Raw genomic sequence first — 24640 nt, 5'->3', positions numbered from 1 at the left:
TTAAAAATATGCTAGCTCCATTTCAGTTTTAAAGAATTTACAAAACATAGGAAATTAATTTTAGCTTTTAATTGTCCTTGGTATTATCCCTGCCCAGTGGCCCATTAAGAAGAGCTAACAAAGCCATGGCATTGTCATCAGATACATTTGTCAAAAAATTACAACAATAAAAATCTGTTTCATTAGTCATAAAAAAAATACGTGGTTATTGTGAACACACGTTGGACGCTGAATGTGTACCACTGACTCAGTTTTAGTTAAATGAACGTTTGTGAAGAAAGTTGCCCTAATTCACAGTATTTGTGGTGAGAAAACTCTTGCAAAAATACCTGTTTTCTTCTAGAAAAGTAAGGTATTTTCTCTAACATAGCATTTTCAAATAGTCCACGGTTCACCTGTACTTGTGTCCCTACTAAATAAATGGGAGAGCCAGTGATTATAATATTTGTAAGCTTTCTCTGTGCTGGGCCCAGTTATGAGCATTGGAATTTAACTAACCCTCGCAATAACTTTATGAAGTAAGATATATTATTTTCCACTTTTAACTGATGAGAGAACAGGAAGTGATTTCCCAAAGTTACACTGCTATAAAGTGGTAGAAGTGAACTTGTACTCAATCGTGTCAATAACATTCTTCAGTATATGCTCTGCTGCTTCTGTGGAGAAAGATAGGGAACCTCGTATATATCATGAAACCCTAGTTCATACAACTGGAAAGAATAAAAGAGAAAATAAACATGGGTATTCATTTGACTTGTAACCGAGGCAAGTAAGTTACAAGTTTGCAAGTAGCATTGGGGGTGCAGTTCTGGATGAGAATGCTGAGAGCCTCCCCTTAGGGTTACGGATGGAGAACTGAAGACTCTATGGGGACCCAGGAGGTGAGCAAGATCAAGTCCAAAGTAATGGCCTCTACCTATTATGCTGGTGCCCTCAAGGAAACAGGTGTAAACTGTGAGTGTAAAAGAGGGTCCTGGGCAGTCTGTCCAGGGGCCAGTTTGACTGGAGTGTGCTCCCTGACAGAAGTGTGGGTGCCTTCTATTTGCATAGAAATAGAATCTGAGTTAGACTATAGGAACATCTTTTAATATGTTTTTTAAAAAAACCCAAGTGGGACAGAATTATGAAAAATATATAATTGTCATATATGATTATCTATCTATCTATCTATCTATCTATCTATCTATCTATCTATCTATTTATCATCTATCTATCTAATCTATATCTTTTTTTCCCTGTAGTGATTCATTTTCTGGTTTTCTTTTTAAAAAAATTTATCTTTATTGCTGAAAGTATTACAGATATCCCCTTTTTTCTCCCCATTGATCCCCTTCCCTAGGCCTTCACTGCACTATTATCTATTTCCATGGGTTATGCATATAATTTCTTTGGTCAATCTCTCCTAACCCACCCACCCACCCACGCCTTCCTTGAGATTCGACAGTCTGTTCCATGCTTCCATGTCTCTAGATCTATTTTGTTCATCAGATTCCACATATGAGAGAGATGATATGATACTTGTCTTTCTCTGACTGGTTTATTTTGCTTAGCATAATACTCTTTAATTCTCCCAAATTTACTCCTCTGTTGTACTTGTGACCAAAAGTACACAAAAGTGACTTTATTGTAAATTTCTGCAAACACTTTTAAAGCCATCCTTATTACTATTTGGGTGGCAATTCTTTAGCTATGCTCCATCTTGGGAACTAATCAGAACTGTGTTCTCTGAGTCATGTTTGATTAGATGTTCAGAGTATGGACATACTTTGAAATCAGATGAACTATCTCAGACGTGCAAGTTAAAAGAATAAATGAGATTCCTTAAATAATTAAGATTTCTCTTGTCCCCCCCAATATTCTACAACTGATCAAACTTTCATCATATACTATGTTATCTAATTTATTAAGTACTAAAGAATAAAAAGGTTAGACTTGATTTTTTGTTTGTTTGAATAAAACATAATTTTTGGAGAAAACGTTAATGAAGAAAGATAACATCAGTATGATCTTAGACCTGCATCATAGTCTGCATATTTCTAGGTAGGTTTTAAGAATACACTTCGGGTTAAAACACACCCTGACGATTTATCACCACTAGAGCTTGAAAATAGGAGGGTAAGAATCCTCTCTCCCTGAGAAAAGCCATGCAGCAACACCTTTCTACCTGCAGCACTTACCACCATGCTCAAAACAAAGGCCTCATTTGCATAAAGGGACTAAATCCAAAGGTATTCAATACTGAAAGAAGATATACAATGGTAAACAATACAAGAAAAGGTGCTCAACAGTACTAACCATCAAGAAAATGAAAATCAAAACCACAATGAGATATCACCTCACACCTGTCAGAATGGGTATCATCAAAAGACAAGCGATAACAAATGCTGGCCAGGATGTGGAGAAAAGGGAAACCTCTTGCACGGTTGGTGGAAATTTACACGGGCAAAGCCACTATGTTAAACAGTATGGAGGTTCCTCAAGAAATTAAAAATAGAACTGTCATATGATCCAGCAATCCCACTTCTGGATATACGCCTGAAAGAAATGACGTCACAATCGCAGAGAGCTGCCAGCACTCCCATCTTCACTGCAGCATTATTCACAAAAGCCAAGACATGAAACAACCTAAGCGTTCACCAATGAATGAATGCTTAAAGAAACTGTGGTCTGCATACAATGAAATATTCAGCTATGAAAGGAAATTTATCTTGCCATCTGTGATAACATGGATGGACCTTAAGGGCATTACTCTAAGTGAAATAAATCAGCCAGAGAAAAACAAATGTTGTATGATCTAATTTCTATGTGGGATCTAAAAAACAGCAATTAAAAAAACACCAAACCAAATTCATAGAACCAGAGGGTGGTGGGAATGGTGAAAGTGGTCAAAGGGTACAAGCTTCCAGTTATGAAACAAATAATTCTGAGGTTCTGATGTACAGCATGGTATTTGTAGTTGACAATGCTGTATTGTATACTTGAAAGTGGCTAAGAGAGTAGATATTAAAAGTTTTCACTACACACACAAATGGTAACTATGTGAGGTGATGACATGTTAATTAACTTTATGTGGTAATCATTTTGCAACATCTACCATATATAAAATCATCACATTATTCATCTTAAATTTACACAATGTTTTATGTCAATTATATCTCAATAAGGCTGGCAAAAAAAGACTGAAGTATGTGTGACATCTACATTTTTATCTTCTCAAATGCACTCTAGTTACTAAATTCTGATCAATTGTTCAGAAGTTTTAAAATCAAGACACTAATCAGGTTTGGGCTTTTTACTAACATGGGTTCCTTTAGGACTATTTACAAACTCATTAGCAATGACTGAGTTTATATTTCAAAGATTTAGAGAAGGTAAACCTAACATTTTGGATTCTTGACATGGTTATAAGAGACACCTTTTTGTGGCATGCCTATGTTTGATTTACGCATACTATTTCTCATTGGTCATGCATGGATCTAGTTTTTTTCATGTTTCCAAGTCTAACAATCAGATTTATATTTTGACTCGAAAATTCCTAGTTGTAGTTCTGTATATAAACATAAAAGCCAGCTGTGCCTTAGACCTTGTGTACAGATCATTTGTTGTTATTAAAGGGGTGTATGAGGCTAACAGGCCACTTGTGACCCAAATGGAAATCTTGCAAATGGAACAGATCTCCAGTGTGCTCTTTGGTCTATCTGCTCTGTATGTTGAGTTTCAAAAGAGTAACCTTAACATTAGCAATATACAGCTGAGCACAATTTGTATGAAACAAACTGGAATAGATTTGTTCCAGGCTCAAAAATGATTTCTCCCTGATGTAGACTAAGACTTGATGAGGTCTTGGTAACATCAGCAAAAACTAGCCATCTGAAACATAGGTAAGAAGAGTAGCTGCCCTCTGCTCAGGTTATACTAGTTGACATCTTTCAGTTTCCACCTTCAAGGCAAGAATAACCAAGAATATTGTTGCACATAACCAATCTCTGTCTATTAGGGCACACAGCCATTTTACCCCATCCTCTCTTTCTCTCTCTTCCTTTGAAGCTCATCAGGTTTTAGAGTGGAAGTGAGTTTCAGTTTAGAGTTCATTCAGACAGTGCTGAGACTATCAAGTCTGATATTTTTGAACTAAGCAAGAAAGGTCAAAATGGATGTAAATGAATCAAACTTTCAATTGGGTGTGATTTGAGAATACAGTGCTATAGTTTAGTTGCAATAGAAAATTTAAGAGCTCAAAAATTTCAGAATAATTCAGAATAAAATATCTTGGGTCTTTTTCCATTTTAAAATAAATTAAGCAATTTTGTGTGGTTGAGGATTGACAGCAAAATGTAGAATTTCTCACCAGGTAACTGTATTAGCAGCAAAACTCATAATGCATTCCATTTGTTGAAAAGAACATGAAGGAGCCCTAGCTGGTTCGGCTCAGTGGTTGAGCATTGCCCTATGAACCAGGAGGACACGGTTTGATTTTTGGTTGGGGCATATGCCCAGGTTGCAGGCTCAGTCCCCAGTAGGGGACATGCAGGAGTCAGCCCATCAGTGATTCTCTCCCATCATTGATGTTTCTATCTCTCTCCCTTTCCCTTCCTCTCTGAAATCAATAAAGATATATTAACCAAGGGGTCACTGGTTCGATTCCAAGTCAGAGCATATGCCCAGGTTGTGAGCTCCATCCCCAGTGTGTGTGTGTGTGTGTGTGTGTGGTGGGGGGGGGGAGGAGGATGTGTGTGTGCAGGAGGCAGCCGATCAATGATGTTTCTCTCTTATCCATGTTTCCATCTCTCTCTCTCTCCTTTCCTCTCTCTAAAAAATCAATAAAAATATTTTAAAAAATGGAAAAGAGCATGAACCAGGTGGTATAGTCTTATAGTTCTTGGCCAATTATACTTAGCTACAGCCAAATTGTGGTTATTTGGAAAGTGCTTTTTATATTGTAACTTTTAGCAATGTAATGAGAGACCTCACGGACATTGATTCTTCTTATAATTTGTAACCATAGATAAACATCATTAAAACTGCTTCCAAGTATTTACTTGCATTAGTGATGTAGCTATAACACAAGATATTCCTCTGTAATAGAAATCCTGAACATTGACTAAAGGTTAAAATGGTAGGCAAATGTTTCAGTGATCTTTGAAACGTTTATACTTCACAGTAACTCTCTTTTTCCTAGATAGAACTTTTTATGTGCATTGCATAAACATTATCGACAGTTCTTATATTACATAAACTTTATGTACATTTTTGTTCATAGGTTTCACTTACCAGAATCAAGAGGCAACTTGAGGCCAATTTCGTGTGCTCAGGAATGGTGGAAAACACTGACAAAATCAAGCAACCAAAGACAAGGAGAAAGCTGTAAAATGACAACAAAAAAGAGAAATCTGATGAGAACCTTGCCTTATCACAACAGACTTAATTTCTTCTAACGAGTAAAGCACCAGATCCATGTGACTCAGCACATGTGATTGATTAAATCATACACGCCCTGGAAGGGACAGGCCATTTTTAATAGGAAAATACAATATGATGTAGGGTACAAATGGGGGTCCTTTGTAACTGTATTGGTGAAGCGAAGGTTGTGTGTGTTGCATGCTGTATTTAAATGTCCATATCCTAGTATCTGGGAATTTCCCGTAAACATCTTCCCAAGCAGGGGTTCTGAGAAAGGCCCAGACAGTGTGCTCTTAAACTACTATCCCAGGAGCAAGTGCCGCAGCTGCTCTCTCTTCAGAGAAGCCAAATCTGCCTCATGTTTACTCTTCTGGTGACCCGTCAACTGTTCTAAATAGTTGTTACTAAGCCCCTGGCTCATTTTCAGAGTCTGATATTGCTCATGGATTCTAATTTGTTATATTATTTTTTTTCAATCCTTACCTGGGATATTTTTTTTCCATTGATTTTTAGAAAGAGTGGAAGGGAGGGAGGAGGGAGAGAGAGAGAAAGGGAGAGAGGGAGAAACATTAACATGATTCCCACTGGGGCTGGGAATCAAACCTGCAACCGAGGTGTGTGCCCTTGACTGGGAGTCGAACCCACGACCATTTGGTGTGCAGGCCAACACTCTAACCATTGAGTTAAACCGGCCAGGGCTATTTCTTAATAATAATAACAATAATAATAATGATGATGGAAGGGAATAATTTCCTCTGATACCCACATGCTTTCTGCTTCCTTATAGTTAAACTACTAGAGAAAGGAGCCCTCAGCTCTGTCTGTTCATACACAATGATAGGGAGCAGAAGTCAGGAGCAGACTTTTCTACAATTAATCTACAGGGATTTTTATTCCGAGAAATATGCAACTTCTGAGGGCCAAAGGGGGAGCCAATTTCCCAAGAAAATGTCTAAGAAAAAGGGAAGACTCTGTTGTAAAGTTGAAGTTATTTATCCTGAAATGCAAGATTAAAATAACAAACAAATCTAACAATACCTGAGCTACTTGTTCTAGGCCATATTTTTCACTTTTACGTATCTCTGGGAAGTGCATATAATAACATCCCTGAAAATATCAGTCTCCACGTTCTTTAGTATGGCAGTGGAGTGGGTTCCCACCTCCTCTGGCTCACCTTGGCAAGTCTTATAAGTCTTTCTACTGCACTTGACTGGGAGCACAAGTGATTGGTGAATTATGGTCTTGGAGACAAATCTGGACTCTAATGCCTATTTTTATAAGTAAAGTTTTATTGGCACACAGACACACCCATTTGTTTCTGCATTGTATATGGCTACTGTCATGCTACAACTGCAAAACTGAGAAGTGTGACAGAGAAGTATGGTGCACAAGAGTAAAAATTTACTCTCTGGCCCTTCAGAGAAAAAGTTCCCTGACTCCTAACAAATACCACATATTCCTTATCTCTTTATATCTATCCCAACACAGAACCAGAATGCAAGTTCAAACTGCTTATATTCTATGTGCTTAAAACAATTACCAACATCCACAGAGCCTTTTCTACAAGCTGGACATGGGTCTAAGCCTCTTTCACATGCATCACCCACATTATCCTCACAAACGTATTAAGTAGAAATATCATTATGCCCATTTACAGATATGGAAACTGAGATATAGAACATTTTGTAACTCATCTAAGGTTGTGTAGCAGAAAGAGGGTTCTGTCTGCCCTGTCTGTCTGTCATGCCAGTGTTGCAGAATGAGTATGCATAGATGAGAATGGCAATAACACTGTTGGCTCAGCGAGACTTTTGGGGATACTTGTCTGTCTCTTCACACTGAGAGGGAAGTAGCTATCATTCCAAACAGAAGTCTGTAAGGGAAAGGAGTTCACTAATGAAAAACACCTAGTACACAATGTTAATAACTACTCATCAGACTTTTCACTCATGCATATTATGATTCAAGATACTTTAGATCATTAAATTGGTCCTGATGGACTGGAAATTATAAACCAGGAATCAAATTCCATTGCCCCTATCTGACTCACAAACTCCTAATGAGAAGATGAAAATCAGGGATCAGTAAGATAGTTTGGAGGATGATGTGGCATCAAATAAAGATAGTGACACATGTTTCTCGGCTGGTGAGTGCCTATTACCGACACATGCCCATGAGTCCAGTCTTCCCAGAAAACATTAGGAAAAGCAAGCAGGGGGATTGCTTAATCACTAAGACACTTCCTTCTTCCAAAAGCATCCCAATACTAGCTACCTTTGTACTTAAAACAGATCTATACCATGATTCATTTTGCTAGTCCCTTCTTCATTAATCTTTTTGTTTAATATTTTTGCTTCATGTCATTACTTTGCCCATTTTCTTCCTTGAGCTGATCTTACCCTTTCTAAAGAGTAGTTTCTGCACTAGAATTCTGTTATTGCTATAGGGGCCCATCTGAGGATTGCAAGCCAAACGCCTCCAATGCTCCAGCTGTCCAAAGGGCTATGGATGGTCAAATACATTCATTAATTCGTTAATTCCTTCCCTTTTTCCTTCCCTCAGCCACTCATTCACTTATCCAAGCAGCAAATATTAATTATGTATATAATACTATGCTCAGCCTTGGGTATATAACAATAAATAGGGTTCCTTTTTCCCCTCTTCAGAACTTAGGATCTGTTGAGGCACACAGAATACTGAACAGATGTAAACAGAAAAGTAAAATTCTGAGTGATGATTACATAGATAGGAAAAATACAAGAGGTGACAGAAGTATACAGAACAGAGAGGTTAGGCACAACTAACTATAGTCAATTTGTGGAGTCAAGTGCAAAGTGAAAATGCAAGGACCTTTATTAAAAAATTACTAAAAATGTCAAGATGATGACAGCAGAACATGACACCAAGTGTTGGGTCCTTGGGACTACATGCCCATGAAGCCGGACTTGGGGTTAGGAAAGACGTTCTGAAAAAAGCACTGACCAAACTCAGTCCTGAAGGTCCAGCAGGAGTTGCACAATGATTAGAATGACAAGTCCATGAGACTATGGGTTAAGGCCAGGTGCAACCACAGTGTCACTAAAATTCACTAGTTAATCAATAAATTACAATTAGTGAACACCTGCTAGCTAGCGTATTCCTTGGTGGCACACGGAAAGTATAAGGTAGGTCATTCCTGCAATTCACTTTCTGTATAGGGATCATTTCAGTTCAACTGAAAACATGCACTGAGTGCCCATTGTGAAAGGGACTGCCACGCACTACCCAGGTACAGGATGAATGAAAGCATCCCCTACCCTGAAACTATAGTGCCATGGATGAGGTGAACATATGGATCTTAATGAAGGATTGAGGCAGATAAGTCATAAGAAAAATGCTATAGAGGCTAAAGTGGGGAGGGCTCTATTCCACCAAATTGGGAATGGTGGAAGCACATCAAAAAAGTCTCCAAAAATGGGTGGTGCTTGAGATGGTCTTTGGAGGAAGGGTAGGGCTTCGACCAGAGAAGCTTCTGGGGAAACAAATTCCAGAAGGGGGGTACAATATGAGAAAGGCCACAAGCCAGAAAATAAAGGAGGTAAAATATTTGCTCTCTGTTTTATGGAACAAAAAGTTATCGAGTTAGACTGCAGCACTGGGTCAGTCCGGTGGCTGAACTGGGAGTCTGCAGACAAGATCAGGGGAAAAGCTTGTATGGCAGGGTCTGTCTTTAGTTCAGTGGCATTGCCTTCTGGTGAAATCAAGTTGGCAGCAGTGTATGTTAGGATGTATTTGAATAGTTGAGTAGCAGAGGCAAGGGTAGTGGTGATCTAGGTTAGGTTGTAAAGTAAGTGGTGGAAATGAGAATAGAATAAATATAGGAGCTCCCTGCCTTTCCGAGTTATTGGGTTGAGGAGTAAAGTTTGGGAAGGAGGTGTGGTGGTTGGAAAGTCTGAAGCTTCCATACCTCATTATTGGTGATGCTCTTAACAAGTCAGGAGGAGAAAAGTCAGGAGGAAAAACTGATTTTGGGGAGAAGGGGATAAATCCTATTTAAGGCATCCATAGAGATTGTGGATCTAAATCTTGGGCACAAAGTCTGGTTGGAGACATGAAAGTACTTCGTTCCTAGAGGAAGTTAGTGTGTGGAAGATGTTATCCTCAGGAAAGTTGTAGACCAAGCATGTAAGGGTTAGCTACATAAACAAAAAGGATATTTGGGAAACATTTCCTGATGTTGGAGAATGACATTATGGAGAACAAGGAACATGTTTTTCTATACCAGAGACAGACTCTCTGTCTGGGGAAGCACTGAACTGACATGGAATGGCCCCGGGGAAGTGACAGTGTTTAGATGTCAGACTCATTGGCAGGGACATGGTGCCCTGCTGGGTTTTGAGTGTGACTGCTGACATCATTGCTTCTGAGGGTCCCATGCATGCTGACCACTGACCAGTACCCCACTCCACTTCTCTACTGGTTGGGTAAAAGTGGGAACAGAGGCAAGAGTCATTGGATGCAGGGTGTCTTAATCTAGGGTCCATGGGCCTCCAAGGGGTCTGTGGGTAGGATTTAGGGGGGTTGTGAATATAGATGGGAAAATTGCATTTGTATTTGTCACTAACCATGGCAACAAACCATGACGGTATTAGAAGTATTTATGACTTCCCCATTCATAGAAATCATAGATATTTTCATACCCCATTTTACAATTGTAGATGAAACCATAATTGTTTCATCTTGAATATTGATTTTGCTCATCACTATGTCAGGATTATTGTAGTTATTAGCCTCAATGCCGGGGGTTGTTTTTTAATGTATTAATAAAGAAGCACGTGTGCTACTATATCAGAAACTTATTTAATACTTTAATAGTAGCATTTCAACATCACTTTTTCTTTTGTAATCAAATTTGTTTTATGCATTTAAAAACGTTGTTCTTAGGGATGGTTCATAGGCTTTATCAGACTGCTGAAGGGTCCATGGTACATACAATAATACAGATGCCTGTGGTGGGGGATCAGGAAGGAGGGGCTTTGATCTGGAAAACGGGTAATTTTGGCGTGGGTCACCAACTTACTCAGGTAAGTTTTAAGATAAGTTAGAAAAAATAGGGATATTTCTTCTTTTACACATTAATCCCAAGGTACTGTAAAATCCATATTCCTTCAAAATTATTCTGTAACAGTCATTGGTCTTTATTTTGCCTGAAGCAATAATTTCTATTTTCTTTCTGAAGAAATTCTCTTGATGCAGATCTTTTGACCAAAATTCTTCTTCAGAAAGCATTGATTATGGTAAGAGGAGAAGAAGGGCATCCTATCTAATAAAGAGGGAATATGCTAATTGACTGCCCCGCCCTCAAAGATGGCGGTGCCCACAGCCAATAAGGAGGAAATATGCTAATTGATTGCCCCACCCTCAAAGATAGCAGCGCCCACAGCCACAAGATAGCAGTCCCAGTCCCCTTAGCCCCACAGGGGTGGCCAGCACCTGGCCTTGCCATGTGCCTGCCTCTTGAGTCCCCAAGTCCCTTCAGCCCCCCAGTCGCCCAGGGCCAGCCCAAGGCCCAAGCAAGCCTCAGATGGCAGCTGCCCAGCCACCCAGGGCTGGCCCTAGGTGCAGGCAAGCCTCAGGTAACCAGGGCTGGCCGAGGCTTGTGCTGCCAGCAGTGGCAGCAGCAGAGGTGTGATGGGGAGTTGCCTCCCGCCCCTCAGGGCTCCTGGACTGTGAGAGGGGGCAGGCCAGGCTGAGGGACCCCCCCCCCGCCCCAGTGCATGAATTTTCATGCACCGGGCCTCTAGTTTATGATAAAAATATTATCAGTTCAACGGCCTATAAAACAACCACCACCACCTTTTCTTGTGGGTTAATTAAGAATAAATTTGTCAGATTTAATTTGATAAAAAATCTTTACTTGGAAATATCATGGTGCTTGTGAGATAGATAATGTCCAGTTTCCAAAGCTTGTGCTTCAAGCATGGGTTCATTTAGCAAGAATTAAAATGATATGAAAACAAAGCATTAGGAAAAGCTCAACTGATGTTTCATCAAATGAACCATGGCAAGTTACACAATGTCATGCACACAAGCACAACCCCCAGCCACTCACAAGCAATTATGAATAACACAATGAAGAAAGGAGAAGTGGAGCTGGTGTTTAGAGTAGGCATCCCAATGACTTCAGCTCAGTGGAGCAGGCACATTTACAGAATCGGCTTTGTGGACTGAAACAACCACACGTTTCCACCTAGAAGGCGCTCTCTGCAAGTTTTTGGATGGACTTTCAGCTTTCCACGGCACAACGGCCCATGTAAGTGAACCATTAAAAAAGCTTTGGGAGGGGAGAGATCTTAAAAGTCTTAAAGGGAATGGAATCTTGGGATTAAGATAAAAAATGTTATTAAGAAGTAGTTATAGGGGTTTTTTAAGGAAATCATTCTTCAGAAAAAACTTTCAAAGGAAATTCGACCCTGCCTCTGCTTTTGATACATTTTTAAGTATTGCTTTGATAAAGTGTGTGTACTTCAGCACATTTGATGGAAGTGCTCACAAGTGCATCATGAATTATAATGGCTGGAATACACATGCTAGCCTTAGTGACTGTAGATGACCCGCTGGCTGGCATGACATCTTCTAGAGATCATGCTGCCTAATAAAATTAAAGCCTTATCATCAGATGAATGGCTGAAACTCATTTTTTACTTCCAGTGTCTCAAGTTTACCTTTCTTTCTAAACTGGGCACTTCACAAAATAACCTTCTGCATAATTTTTCCATACAAGAAAGGCATTTTGCACATGAAGTCTATCCACAGCATGCCCAGCTTCCATTGCATAACAATAAAAGTTAAATATGACATTTTTGGTGTCTGTAAAGGTGATTTGGAATATTTGCTTATAAACACAGCACAGCCTGGCTGGTGTGGCTCAGTGGTTGAGCATTGACGTATGAACCAGAAGGTCATGGTTCGATTCCTGGTCAGGGCACATGCCAAGGTTGTGGGCTCCATCCCCAGTAGGGGGTGTGCAGGAGGCAACAAATCGATGTTTCTCTCTTAATGATGTTTCTATTTCTCTCTCCCTCTCCCTTTCTTTCTCTGAAGTCAATAAAAACATTTTAAAAAATAAAAACACAGCACAATTCTGTTTTCCAAATGCATTAAATCCTAAATTTTACCAAAGACCCTTATCAATAAATACTGTCTTTGTGAAGTTGTATCATCAGCTAACAGTTTTAAAAAATGAAATGTATTTTACATGTGTGTGGTGTGAAGAAGAAATGGGAAAGAGTGGTCTCTGATCACACAGTGTGTTTCTGTAGAGGACTAGAGCTGATGTAAATGATCTCGAACAAGGCAAGGGGATGCACAGTAGTTCACGATCCTCCCCTCAGAGCAGTCCCTGAACCCTACACACAGACAGAGAACACAGTGAGCCTGATATTCACTCAGGATCAGATAATCCTTATGGCTGGTAGAATTTCTGACTGGGCTCCTCTCAAGACAGGGATTGATTTTAAGCCATCACTAATAGACCGTTGTGCAGATGGTTCTCCTTGAACCCTTCCAGCATCCAGAACCCTCCCAGGACTTAAGGCAGCACAATGCTGTTACAGATGGATCGACTGTTGGAATTCTCTTTTCCGTCTGAGTCAGGTTTCCTTATCCAGGCCCATGACTCATTGGTCCTCATTCAGGCCCTGCTACCGAGGACATGTGCTCCCTCCTCCGTATGTTAGTTTTTCAGATACTTGGTTTTATCATGACTTACCCATCAGTCTTCAGATGAAATCTACCAAGCCCAGTTCTTTGTCTACTTTGCATATGGAACATTGTCCAGATTTGTCATTCTTCTTGTCACTGTTATGTGGATATACCCAGTGTGTTCCTGCATCCCTCAAAGTTTGACTCAGTCTGAGCAAAAGGTTTAGCATTGAGTCATGAACATGAAAGATCTGCACTGACGATTCTTGCCAGGGAATCCAAGTTCAAACTTTCCACTGCCTAGCTGCTAGCAAAAGTTTGGTTTCAAAGAGAACTGTCTTGAAGATATTCATTTGCTTATTTTCCTACCATACCACAGGGTTTGGAGCAAACCTGGCCATTGACAACCTGAGGACTTGGACCTCATTCCCTTGATCACTCATGGGATACTTTTACTAAACTCTGTTTGATTTTTTGCTATTTTCTTGAGGAATAAAAAGCATTCAGTCAATTACTATATTTTAAGTTTCTCCATACTTCACATTGTATTTATTCAATGAGGTAGCATGTTGATGGGTCTAGAATTATGTTATAAGGCATCAAGTATTGGTGGATGAAACTGAAGAACTGTTATTAATAAACTTAATAAATCTTGAAAAATGTAACAGGTGCCAAAGGACCAGAGAGAGGAAAATATTCTGAGTGTCAGAAAAAAAGAGTAAAGTAGGGGACTCTAGACTTGTATATTGATAAGCTCAATTACAACTTTTACGAATATTCCAGATATAATATTAAGCAAATGATTTATAGTAAATTCAAAAGAACAACAATGATTTCTAGAAAGAAATAAAAGTTAACCATCATAAAGAAACACAAAACTATGCTTGTGTTCTGCTTCGATAGGCTTACCACCTTGTTATAATAGGGGAATAGAATAGATAAAATGTCTTGATTTCAGCAAAGCACTGAAAAGTGTTTTATAATATTCTTGAGAAAAAAGAGAAGAAATTCAGGCAGGATAATATGACTCTTGGGAAAAGTCTCCAGAGATGAGCCACCATTATTTTGTAAGAAGTCTCTGAAGACAAGTGTCTTGAAGCAATTGAAATTCCATGATCCATCAAACCAAAACATCATCTGTTACTTCAGGAAAAAAATGACAGGGTGTTGCTTTATGGAGACAGTGATTTTTAAAAAGTATGTTTTTATTGGTTTGAGAGAGAGAGAGAGAGAGAGAGAGAGAGAGAGAGAGAGAGAGAGAGAGGCATCGATGAGAGAGAAACATTAACTATTGATCTTCTGCCTCCTGCACTCCCCCTTTCTGGGGAATGAGCCCACAACGAGGGAATCAAACTGGCGACCTCTTGGTGCACGGGTTGACACTCAACCACTGAGCAACACCAGCCGGGCTCCTAGGAAGCTTAGAGGTGAATATGCGATCCACGTTAATAATGGTGCAGATCCTTCTGGTATATGTGTTTATGGATTACCTTCATCCCTGATTTCTTTATATCATCCTATCATTACCTTGCCTTCACTATATTATTTACAGACACTGGGAACTTAGGCATGGTTTGTGCCTAACAGGGCTTTCAGTTTGGTGGAAAGATAGACCTTTGCTTATTTTTATCCATATGTATTTTGTTAGCAGACTAAAGTTCTTTCTGGATGGCACAGGGTATTTGGGATATACTTGATTAAATATGAAAATGATAAAGATGTGGTTTTGGTTATCACTACTCTTTACTTCTTGGAATAGGAGTATTAATGCAGCTTAAAGGTGCATTTTTCAAAAAGAAGCAAGTGACACTATTGACTCAAATATTGCTTAATGTAAACTCAACCTAACAGATTTCTCTCACTTAGATTTTTGAAAACTTTTTTAATATTAATTATTTTTTTTAACTTGTATTATGTTAATTTTGTATTATGTTAATTTTGATTCATGAGCTACCAGCTCCCTGCTCCAAGAATCTTCAAATGTCTTACTTTTGTCTTCAGAGATTTCTTACAAACCCCATGGCTCATCTCTGGAGACTTCTCACAGGTACAAATCCTCCCAAGAGTCTTATCATCCTGCTTGAATTTCTCCCCAGTTTCTTCAAGGATATTATAAAACACTTTCCAGTTCTTTGCTGAAATTAAGACATTTTATCTACTCTATTCCTTTGATATAGCAAACTGGCAAACCTATTCAAATAGGAAATAAGTATAATTTAATGTTTCTTGCTCTTGTGAATTTGTGCTGCTTTCTAGGAATCAAAGTCATTCTTTTGAATTGATTAGAAATAATTTGCTTACTATACTATCTGGAATATTTCTAGTTGTTAATGAGCGTATCAATATACAAAGTCCAGCGTCCCTTTCATTACTCTTTTTGACACTCAGAATAGTTTCTTCTCTCTGGTAATTTGGCACCAATTGCATTTTTCAGGGTTTATTAAATTTTATTAAAAGTTTTTCAGTTTCATCCACAAATCATTTGATGCCTTATAACATAATAAGTTTGGCCCCAGTGACACTAACTTGTTAAAAGAGGCCAATAATTTGTCCATTATATAATTTCATTTTCTCTGAACCACATTAAAAAAATTCCTTTTAGTTTGAAAATCATGCTTTTTGATGTAAAACAACAACAACAACACACAAAAAGGTTAGAATTTGAATAGCTCTGCTTTCTCTGTGTAATTGTAACAACACTGATCCCCAACAGTAGGACTATACATGCTTTCCATTGTCCCTACAGTTAAAAATGCATAGTAAACGTCTGAGTTCTTTGGAGAATTTCAGGGTAGGATGTCTGAATAGACAAGGTTGGTTTCTTTCAATGTTCCTTCTTTCTAGCTTTCCTAATAGGTTTCTGTCTTTTGTTCTTACTCTTATTAAAATTGTTTTCCTGAAGCAAAATCATAGATACAGAGAACATTTTGATGGTTTTGGGATGGGTAAAAAGGGGAATGAATTAAAATGTACAAATCTCTAGTTACAAAACAGTCCCAGGGATGTAAAGTACAGCATAGAAAATATACTAGTCTATCTAATAAAAGTGAAACATGCAAATTGACTGCACCTCTGCTACGCCCACAATCCACACCCACCAGCCAATCAGGAGCGAGTATGCAAATTAACCCAACCAAGATGGCGGTTAATTTGCATATCCAGGTGCAGAGCAAAGATGGAAGACAGCGTAGAAAAGAGCCAAGCCTGCAGAAGGGAGCGAGCTGCAGAGAAGAAAGCAGGACGGCAGGGAAGCAGGCGGGGCTGCGGAGAAGGGAGGGAAGCAGGCGGGGTGGCGGAGAAGGCCGCAAGAAGCCCTATTCTTGCAGGAATCTTCCTGCAACGGGCCTCTAGTAATCTATAATATTGTAATAACTACGTCTGGTGTCAGATGGGTACTAGACTCATTGGGGTGATTACTTCCTAAGTTATATAATGTCTAATCACTATATTGTCACCTGAAACTAACAGGTGACAATAACAACAAACAGGTGACTTAAAAACAAACATAATAAATTATTTTCTTAACTTCTATGTTCTCTGTCTGCTTCCATCTGTGTTTTTAAAAAAAGCATCCTACCTCCTTGGGAAGTGGTCTTGAGATGGGGAAATTCAGACTTGTCAATTGTTGCCCCATCTTCAGGTACCAATCACAATTCTGAATTCTGTGGAGATACTCACTTGGTCTAAAATCAATTGAATGAATCACAGCCTATCAAAATTATATTAAAATATCTTTTTTTTGATAGCAGTCAAAAAGCATGTTTTTCATCCTGGGAGATGATGACAGCACGTTTTACATCCTGGTAGACTGTGCAGGCAGTCATCGCTGAATGGAGTGACTGGGAATGAATGGTCTTGCTGAAGAACAAGGCAACTTGAACATTATTTCTTAAAGGGCCTTAGGTCTGCAATTTAGAAACCCATCAGTCAGTTTCTTGCCTTGGCAAGCTGTTTCTGTGTCCTTTCCAGAAAACATAACTGAGATTGAAAACTGGTGTATACTGTTTAGTGACAATGCATTTAAAATAAAAAACAAAATTGGTCTTTCCTACTGTCATATATTCAATGCATACAATAGGAGAACATTCTATTTTTGATATATATTTTATATTCTTGTTACCCTGTTATATTTTCCTCTGAGCAAACAGCACCATCTGGAATTCTTATATGTTTTGGGCTCCTCTGCTAGAATGTTCCTTGAGGGCAGAAAATTATCTCCCTATTTGCCACTTTATTACTAATACCCAGAACCAGGCCTGGCACAAGTACTAAAAAATTCATTTATTTATGCCACTTGTAGTACCCATGGCCTGCTATGCACAACACAGTGTTTCATATGCTGTAGGTATAAAAGTGAATAAAATAGACTAAAATCTCTGCACTGACAGATTTTACGTTCTAGTAGAAGACTGGGTCATACTAGTAGACAATGTACTAAAATGTATGCAGTGTTAGAGAGTGATAACTGCTAAGGCGGGGGGCGGGGGGGGAGGAGGGAGGTGGTGGTGGTGGGCTCCACATACAGCAGAGAAGGAGAATAGGATGCAGACTTGGGGGATTTGCAAGTTTGGACAGAGTGCCAGGGGAGGCCTTACTAAAAAGGTGCCATTTATTGAATTGCAGAAATGAAATTTCACGCTCCATCGCTCCATCGCGCCAAAGCAATAGTGCATTAGAAATTCAGCCTGCACAGACCTTCCAGCCCTGCTCCCTGAAGAACGGCTTTCATCATGCCAATTCCTTGTTTTAAAACGTATGGTTCCTCTCTCCTGCCGTCATTTCCAAACCTATTTGGTTTCTAAGATCCCCACCAGAACATTAATTCCTCCGTTCTTCCAGAGAGGCCCTCTGGGCAGGCCTGTCTCCTTTCTATTTTCTGCACAATGTCATGCTGTAATATAATAATGTGATATAATAACCGAACGTCACCCTTCTGTGCGCTGCTTCTCCTGCCTGCAGCCACAGTCAGCGAGTCACACGTCCGTGGTCTGTCTCCAGGCTCCAGCTTTCTGTCCCACTTAGCCTCACAAACCCCATTGCCTCTCCCCTACAGCTGTTTTAACAATGAAATGAGAGCATCAAACTCAAAAATTTGTGTCCGAACGTAACCATTAAATACACAAATATACAAACGAGTTTGAAAATGCTCACTGAATATCACGTGGGCACCTAATTGCTACCTGATTCCAACAAGTTTTGAGTCACACGGATAATATTTATGACCAAGAATTAAAGTGACTTATCATCTAAGATCTTTGCTTATCAAGCACGATATTTGAAAATGTAAAACATGAAACAGTACTCAACAAAGTCTGAGAGGTTGAAATAATTCAACTGTGTGCCTAAGCAAACCCTTGGGAATGACAAGGTCCTAGTTGGGTTCGAACCTGTGCGATGGTGTTCTCAAGGTGGACGTGTCACGGTGTCTTCCTGACACACAGCAGCTTTGGTGAGCTGAACCTCAGGGTGCTGTCCCTCCTTAGCCTAATTCCTGAGAAACGACGTGAGGCTGCCCTAAAGTAGGACATTGTGAAGCTGCTGGACTGCCGTCAGTTTGTGGGCATGAGTAATTGACCAGGCAGAGACTCATCATTCAAATGACCATGAATGACTGCCGACCCAGGCTGTCATGCTAATGAACAGCAGTCTGCTCCACCTGACTGAGAAAGGGGCCACATCAGGAGAATGCGCTAATTATAGCCATGAATGAAATAAAAGTTACCCGTAAAGGGAGAGGAAGAGACGATATTTGTAAAATCTATGTGAATGTTCCTTTTAAAGTCATCTTTTCAAGAGTAATTTTGGTGCCGCCACCATGGAAAGTAATCCAGTCTAATAGTTTTGATACTATGAACCCATGTGGATTAAATTTTCCATGCTTTGTTTCAAAGGGTCTGTTTATGCAAGAAAGTGAATTATGACAAAGGTTGAAAACATATGTTGAAAGATGTTTGACGATAGTTGTCTGGCCTAAATTGTTTTGCCATAAAAATGGTTGTAAATTTATTAGACAAATATTGACTTAATCATTGCCATTTGTTGTGAATATATGATAATAACCATTACATTATCTGAAAATGAAAAATAGAAATTCTGAAGTACATTTATTTAAATATTATTATTGGGAACAAAAGTAAAAGGGGCTAAAAATAGTCTTAAAGTTATTCTTCCCTGCAAACAAAAAGCTATTTTTAAAGTACTATATTTGATAATAAAAATTCTATTATGAATTTGGTTCCTTTCAACTGATTAAACCCACATGACCTAATTGCTTTTAAAAATAGGCTTTCCCTGAAAGGTTTTCTGAGAGCATTCACACTTCATGGGAAATCTCTGTGCAGCTCTTTGTTGCACATATACACAAGAGAACCCATCATGCAATGGGAGTTTTAAAGCTCTCACAGAATAAAAACTTGTAACCAAATGAAACCAGGTTATGCTATGAGGGCTATGGCTGTGGAGTGGGGATTGCTACTGGTGTTCTCTACTCTATTTGGCTTACAAAAATAAAATAGAAAAGTAACTAAAACAGCAGAAAACAAAATCTTCCTGACTAGTTAAAGGACTTTTGGCAGTAGACTTTATGAAGTGGTACAACATCAGGAAAAAATAAACTCAGCAGACAGATGTCTCCAGAGAGTAATAACCATAAACCCTGAAACTACTACACATGTAAGTACCTGCCCAGGGGATATGGAAGATACATGTTTCTCTCGGGACTGGCCCACAATGGCACTTGTTGCTCTTGCTGACCCCAGTTGAAAGAAAGCTCAGAGCCAGCATCACACTGTAGACTCACTGAATTATTTTATGGACCAGCAAAGTTGGCAAGCCGTAGACAGACACTAGACAGCACGTACTTTTTGGCCTCCAAAAATATATTTGCAGTCAGCTTAAAAAACTGTACACACACTTGCAGGACTAGGTAAGTAAGTAAAAGAATCTGCTTTCTCTTGCTGCTGCTATATAGATAGACATAAATTTGTGTGTATGTGTGTGTGTTCAAAACATTGAAGGTGGTGATTTCATGTAGATATAAACACAGCTGAAACAAAAGTGGGGGGAGACAAAATGTAGCTGTGTTTAACATAATATTATGCCCTTCAGTGAAGATTTTAGAGTTGTTTACTTAAACTTCATTGTATTGTTTCAGGTGCAGAGTTTAAACTAAATCATGTTAAGTGGTGAAGGATGATGTAAAAGTTGCAAGTGATAATTGTATGGATGTTTGGCCCTAAATCCTCAGTTTTCATGGGTACTGATCCTTCTCTCTTAAAATGGAATCATATCTCAGTTTTCTTATCAGTAAGCTGGCAGAGAGGCACTAAATGAACCCGAACATCCCTGTCAGTCAGCAATTCAGTGGTTTCTGGATACTGTGATGTTTTGCTTCTGTTCAGAGAGCAGTGGCAGGAAAGCCATGCTACCGAAGGGTCAGAAATGGCTTCTGATTCCTGGGTTCTTCAATGCATGAGGCTGGCAGGGACCCAGAAGCATCACCTGCACAATAAAACCCCCCAAAACTGCCCAGCAAGCGTGGCTTAGTGGTTGAGCGTTGACCTGTGAACCAGGAGGTCAGAGTTCGATTCCCGGGCAGGGCACATGCCTGGGTTGCAGGCTTGATCCTCAGTGTCGCTGAGCAGGAGGCAGCTGATCAATGATTCTCTCTCACCATTGATGTTTCTCTCTCTCTTTCTCCCTCTCCATCTCCTTTCCTCTCTGAAATCAATACAAATATAAACAAACAAACAAAACCCCAAACCAAAACATTATTTTCTACTTCTTGCCATAAGACATTCTAGGCTGTCTTTGCCCACTAATTATTGCCATCTGTAGGAAAGGAAGAAAAAGGAGAAAGATTTACAGCAGGGATTGTCAAACTTTTCTGTAAGACTAGATAGCAAATATTTTGAGCCATACCATCTCTCTTGTAGCTACTTACCACTGCAGTTGTAGCAGCAGCCTCATGTAAACAAATGGGTGTGGCTGTGTTCTAATAAAACTTTATTTACAAGAACAGGTGGTGAACCAGATTTGGTACACCAGCTGTAGATTGCTAACCCTATATTTAGAGTTGAGCGGGCCACAAAGTGATTTCCATTCTCAGCTAGCAAGACAATTGTAATCCTCCTGATCTGTAGCTCATCCCCAAGAAAGGTTTTCAGTGTATCTCCTCCCACTCAAGTCCTTGTGATAAAGCCCATGATGAGTGTACTTTTACTCCAGAATTTGTTTCAGATTTAAAGGTTCTCATTCAAAATAATTTTAAAATGTGAGAAAAAATTTGTCTATAGAACTGAATGCTTTTTGTCTCTTTAAATATAAAAATAGCCCTGACCGGTTTGGCTCACTGGATAGAGCACTGAGCTGTGGACTGAAAGGTCCTGGGTTCAATTCTGGTCGAGGGCATGTACCTTGGTTGCAGGCTTGATCCCCAGTGGGGGGTGTGCAGGAGACAGCTGATCAATGTTTCTCTCTCATCGATGTTTCTAACTCTCCCTTTCCCTTCCTTTCTGTAAAAAGTCAATAAAAATATTTTTAAAAAATATAAAAATAACCAAAGGACAAATAAATGCAGGCAAGGTGATGTCACACATTTGAAATTTTTTTTTGGCAGAACTAAATTTAATACTACTTTTTGATTGACAGGAATAAGAGAAAACCAATTTTCTTTCTTTATTATTCCCATTTTGTCATTTGATTTAGATAAAATAAACACCAGCTGATCAGAAGAGTATTTGATCTTTGTCTTCTCTGTTTAATGTTGCAAGGTGGAAAACATTAATTGAGAGAAGAGCAATAGTAAATCAATGAGATATTATTATCTGCAATGGGTGTCAGGCAACTTTTCCATCATTATAAAATTTTAAGCATTTGTAAAGTTTTCTAGAGCATCTCTCTTTGCCATGAAGCTTTGGGAAACATAAATTAATTTGATGCTCTCAAATTTCAAAATGATTTTCCATAATAATTCAGTGTTGTAAAGGATTTCTATAAAACCCTTACCCTCCAATAAAAAAGCAAATGCTAGAATGTGCCTATGTATATACATACTTTTAAAATGTATCTGAGAATAACTCTTTAACATTAAATGCTTGGGAAATCAGCTGACAATAGTATAGGTGCTCCCTTGTAGGTAAGTAACTGTTTTACTCTTGCTGCTTTTAATATTCTGTCTTTATCTTTTGCTCTTGGCATTTTAATTATGATGTGTCTTAGTGTGGTCCTCTTTGGATTCCTTTTGTATGGGGTTCTGTGCGCTTCCTGGACTTGTAAGTCTATTTCTTTCACCAGGTGGGGGAAGTTTTCAGTCATTAATTCTTCAAATAGGTTTTCAGTATCTTGCTCTCTCTCTTCCTCTGGCACCCCCATAATTCTGATGTTGGTATGCTTGAAGTTGTCCCAGAGGCTTTTTACAAGCCTCTATTACACTATCTTCAAATTTTTGGATTCTTTTTTCTTTTCCAGTTGAGTGTTTTTTTGTCAGCTGATTTCTCAACAGAAACTGTGCAGGCCAGATGGGAGTGGCAAGAAATAGTCAAAGTGATGAATAGCAAGAACCTACAACCAAGAGTACTCTACCCAGCCAAGCTGACATTCAGAATTGAAGGTCAGCTAAAGAGCTTCACAGATATGAAAAAGCTAAAGGAGTTCATCACCACCAAACCAGTATTATATGAAATGCTGAAAGGTATTTTTTGAGAAGAGGAAGAAGAAAAAGGTAAAGGTACAAATTATGAACAACAAATACATTTCTATCAACAAGTGAATCTAAAAATCAAGTGAATTAAAAATCTGATGAACAGAATAAACTGGTGAATATAATAGACTCAGGGGCATAGAAAGGGAGTGGACTGACAACTCTCAGGGGGAAAGGGGTGTAGGGGGTGCAGGAAGAGACTGGATAAAAATCGTACACCTATGGATCAGGACAGTGGGGGGGAGGTAAGGGAAGAGGGTGGGATGGGAACCAGGTGGAGGGGAGCTATGGGGAAAAAAAGAGGAACAACTGTAATAATCTGAACAATAAAGATTTATTAAATTAAAAAAAACACAAAAAAACGCAACATAATAAAAAACAAAACAAAAACAAACAAACAAAAAAACCATTAAATGCTTGGAAAAAACCCATAGCATCTCTAAAATGTACTGTAAACCCCAGTACTTTTAACATTTTTCTTTCCATGGAGTAAAATTAAAAAATTTTAGACATGGATTTTCTTTTTACTAATGAAAAAATTTATAATCCTATCAATTGATATAACTGTGATAACCAGGAACCTAAAGCCAGTAAATTATTACCTAAGGGCCACATGCTGTTGAAAGTGGTTCTTTTTTTTTCTTCTCTTATTTGGGGCATTGGTGAGTAAATGAATGGATATTATTTTCTTCTGTTTGCCAAGATATTTTCTTTTTAGTTTCATTTAGTGAGTCTGGAAGGTTAGGTGGAACCCGTGTTGGATTAGGTATTAGAAGGCCTGGATTTTAATTTCGCTTCACTACTTCCTACCTTGGAACCTGTGATGGTTAATTTTATGTGTCCACTTGGTTGGCTGTGGGGTGCCCAGGTTAAACATTATATCTGAGTGTGTCTGTGAGGTGTTGTCAGATGAGATTAGCCTTTGAATTGTTGCACTCAGCAAGGTAGATTGCCCTTCCCAATGTGGGTGGGCATTGTCCAATCTCTTGAGGACCTAAGTAGAACAGGAAGTATAGAAAGGTGGAACTCACCCCCTTTTCCTGCCTCACTGCATAAACTAGTACATATCCTCTCATCTCCTGCCTCTGGTCTGAGATTTATCCCATCAGCTCCCCTGGTTCTCATGCCTTAGGACTGAATTTTATCACCAGCTTTCCTGGGTCTCCAGCTTGCTGGTGGCAGACTGTGAAACATTTCAGCCTCCATATTCACAGGAGCTGACTCTTTATAATAAATATCACACACACACACACACACACATGATTCTAGTATATATACATATATATTCTCCTGTTTGTTGTTTCTCTGGAGAACCTTGACTAATACAGAATGCTTGGCCAAATCTCTTATCTCCTCTGAGCTTTGGTTTCCTCATTTGTAAAATGAAAAGTTTAATACGTGTCACAGGTAGATAAGATTTGATTATGCATGTGATGAAATAAAAGTATTATACAAACACATGGTACTCTTGTGAGAGGATTATAAAGTCCTTGAGAAGAGGCCTTTGCCTTAGTTCTTTAACTTTAATTTAAGAAAAATTCATTAAACACCTACTAGGCCCCAGTATTACCCACCAGGGCTTCATACAATTAAGCAGCTCAATAATTATTCATTAACTTGTATTATTTAAATGCCATGTTTAATATTCAACTATTCACTAATAAATAGAAACAGCTGGTTCTTTTAAGATGTTGCCTGTTTCTACATTAGATTTCTGAAAAGAAGAATTTGAAAACCAGCTCTCTGGCATGGTAGCTTGCATTTGGATTGATAGTGGTTTGCAGAGGTAGAGGCTGTGACAAATGCCGTTATGGTTAGAGAATTTGTTTACCAGTAGCTAGGAAGGCAGTGCAACCT

General features: G+C 38.9%; 1 protein-coding gene across 5 annotated transcripts in view; it reads right to left on the bottom strand.

Moving 5' to 3' along the window:
• KCNQ5 (potassium voltage-gated channel subfamily Q member 5) overlaps nt 1-24640 on the bottom strand; it is a 514131-nt gene that overhangs the window by 171874 nt on the left and 317617 nt on the right. For all 5 annotated transcript variants that reach the window (XM_054722223.1, XM_054722226.1, XM_054722228.1 and 2 more), the window contains exon 2: nt 5272-5362. In XM_054722223.1, coding sequence (XP_054578198.1) covers nt 5272-5362 — 91 coding nt within the window. The remainder of the gene's footprint in view (nt 1-5271; nt 5363-24640) is intronic.

Source organism: Eptesicus fuscus, chromosome 10 (assembly GCF_027574615.1).
Source record: "Eptesicus fuscus isolate TK198812 chromosome 10, DD_ASM_mEF_20220401, whole genome shotgun sequence".
In the NCBI taxonomy this organism is placed as follows: Eukaryota; Metazoa; Chordata; class Mammalia; order Chiroptera; family Vespertilionidae; genus Eptesicus; species Eptesicus fuscus.
This window is presented reverse-complemented; position numbering and strand designations above follow the sequence as displayed.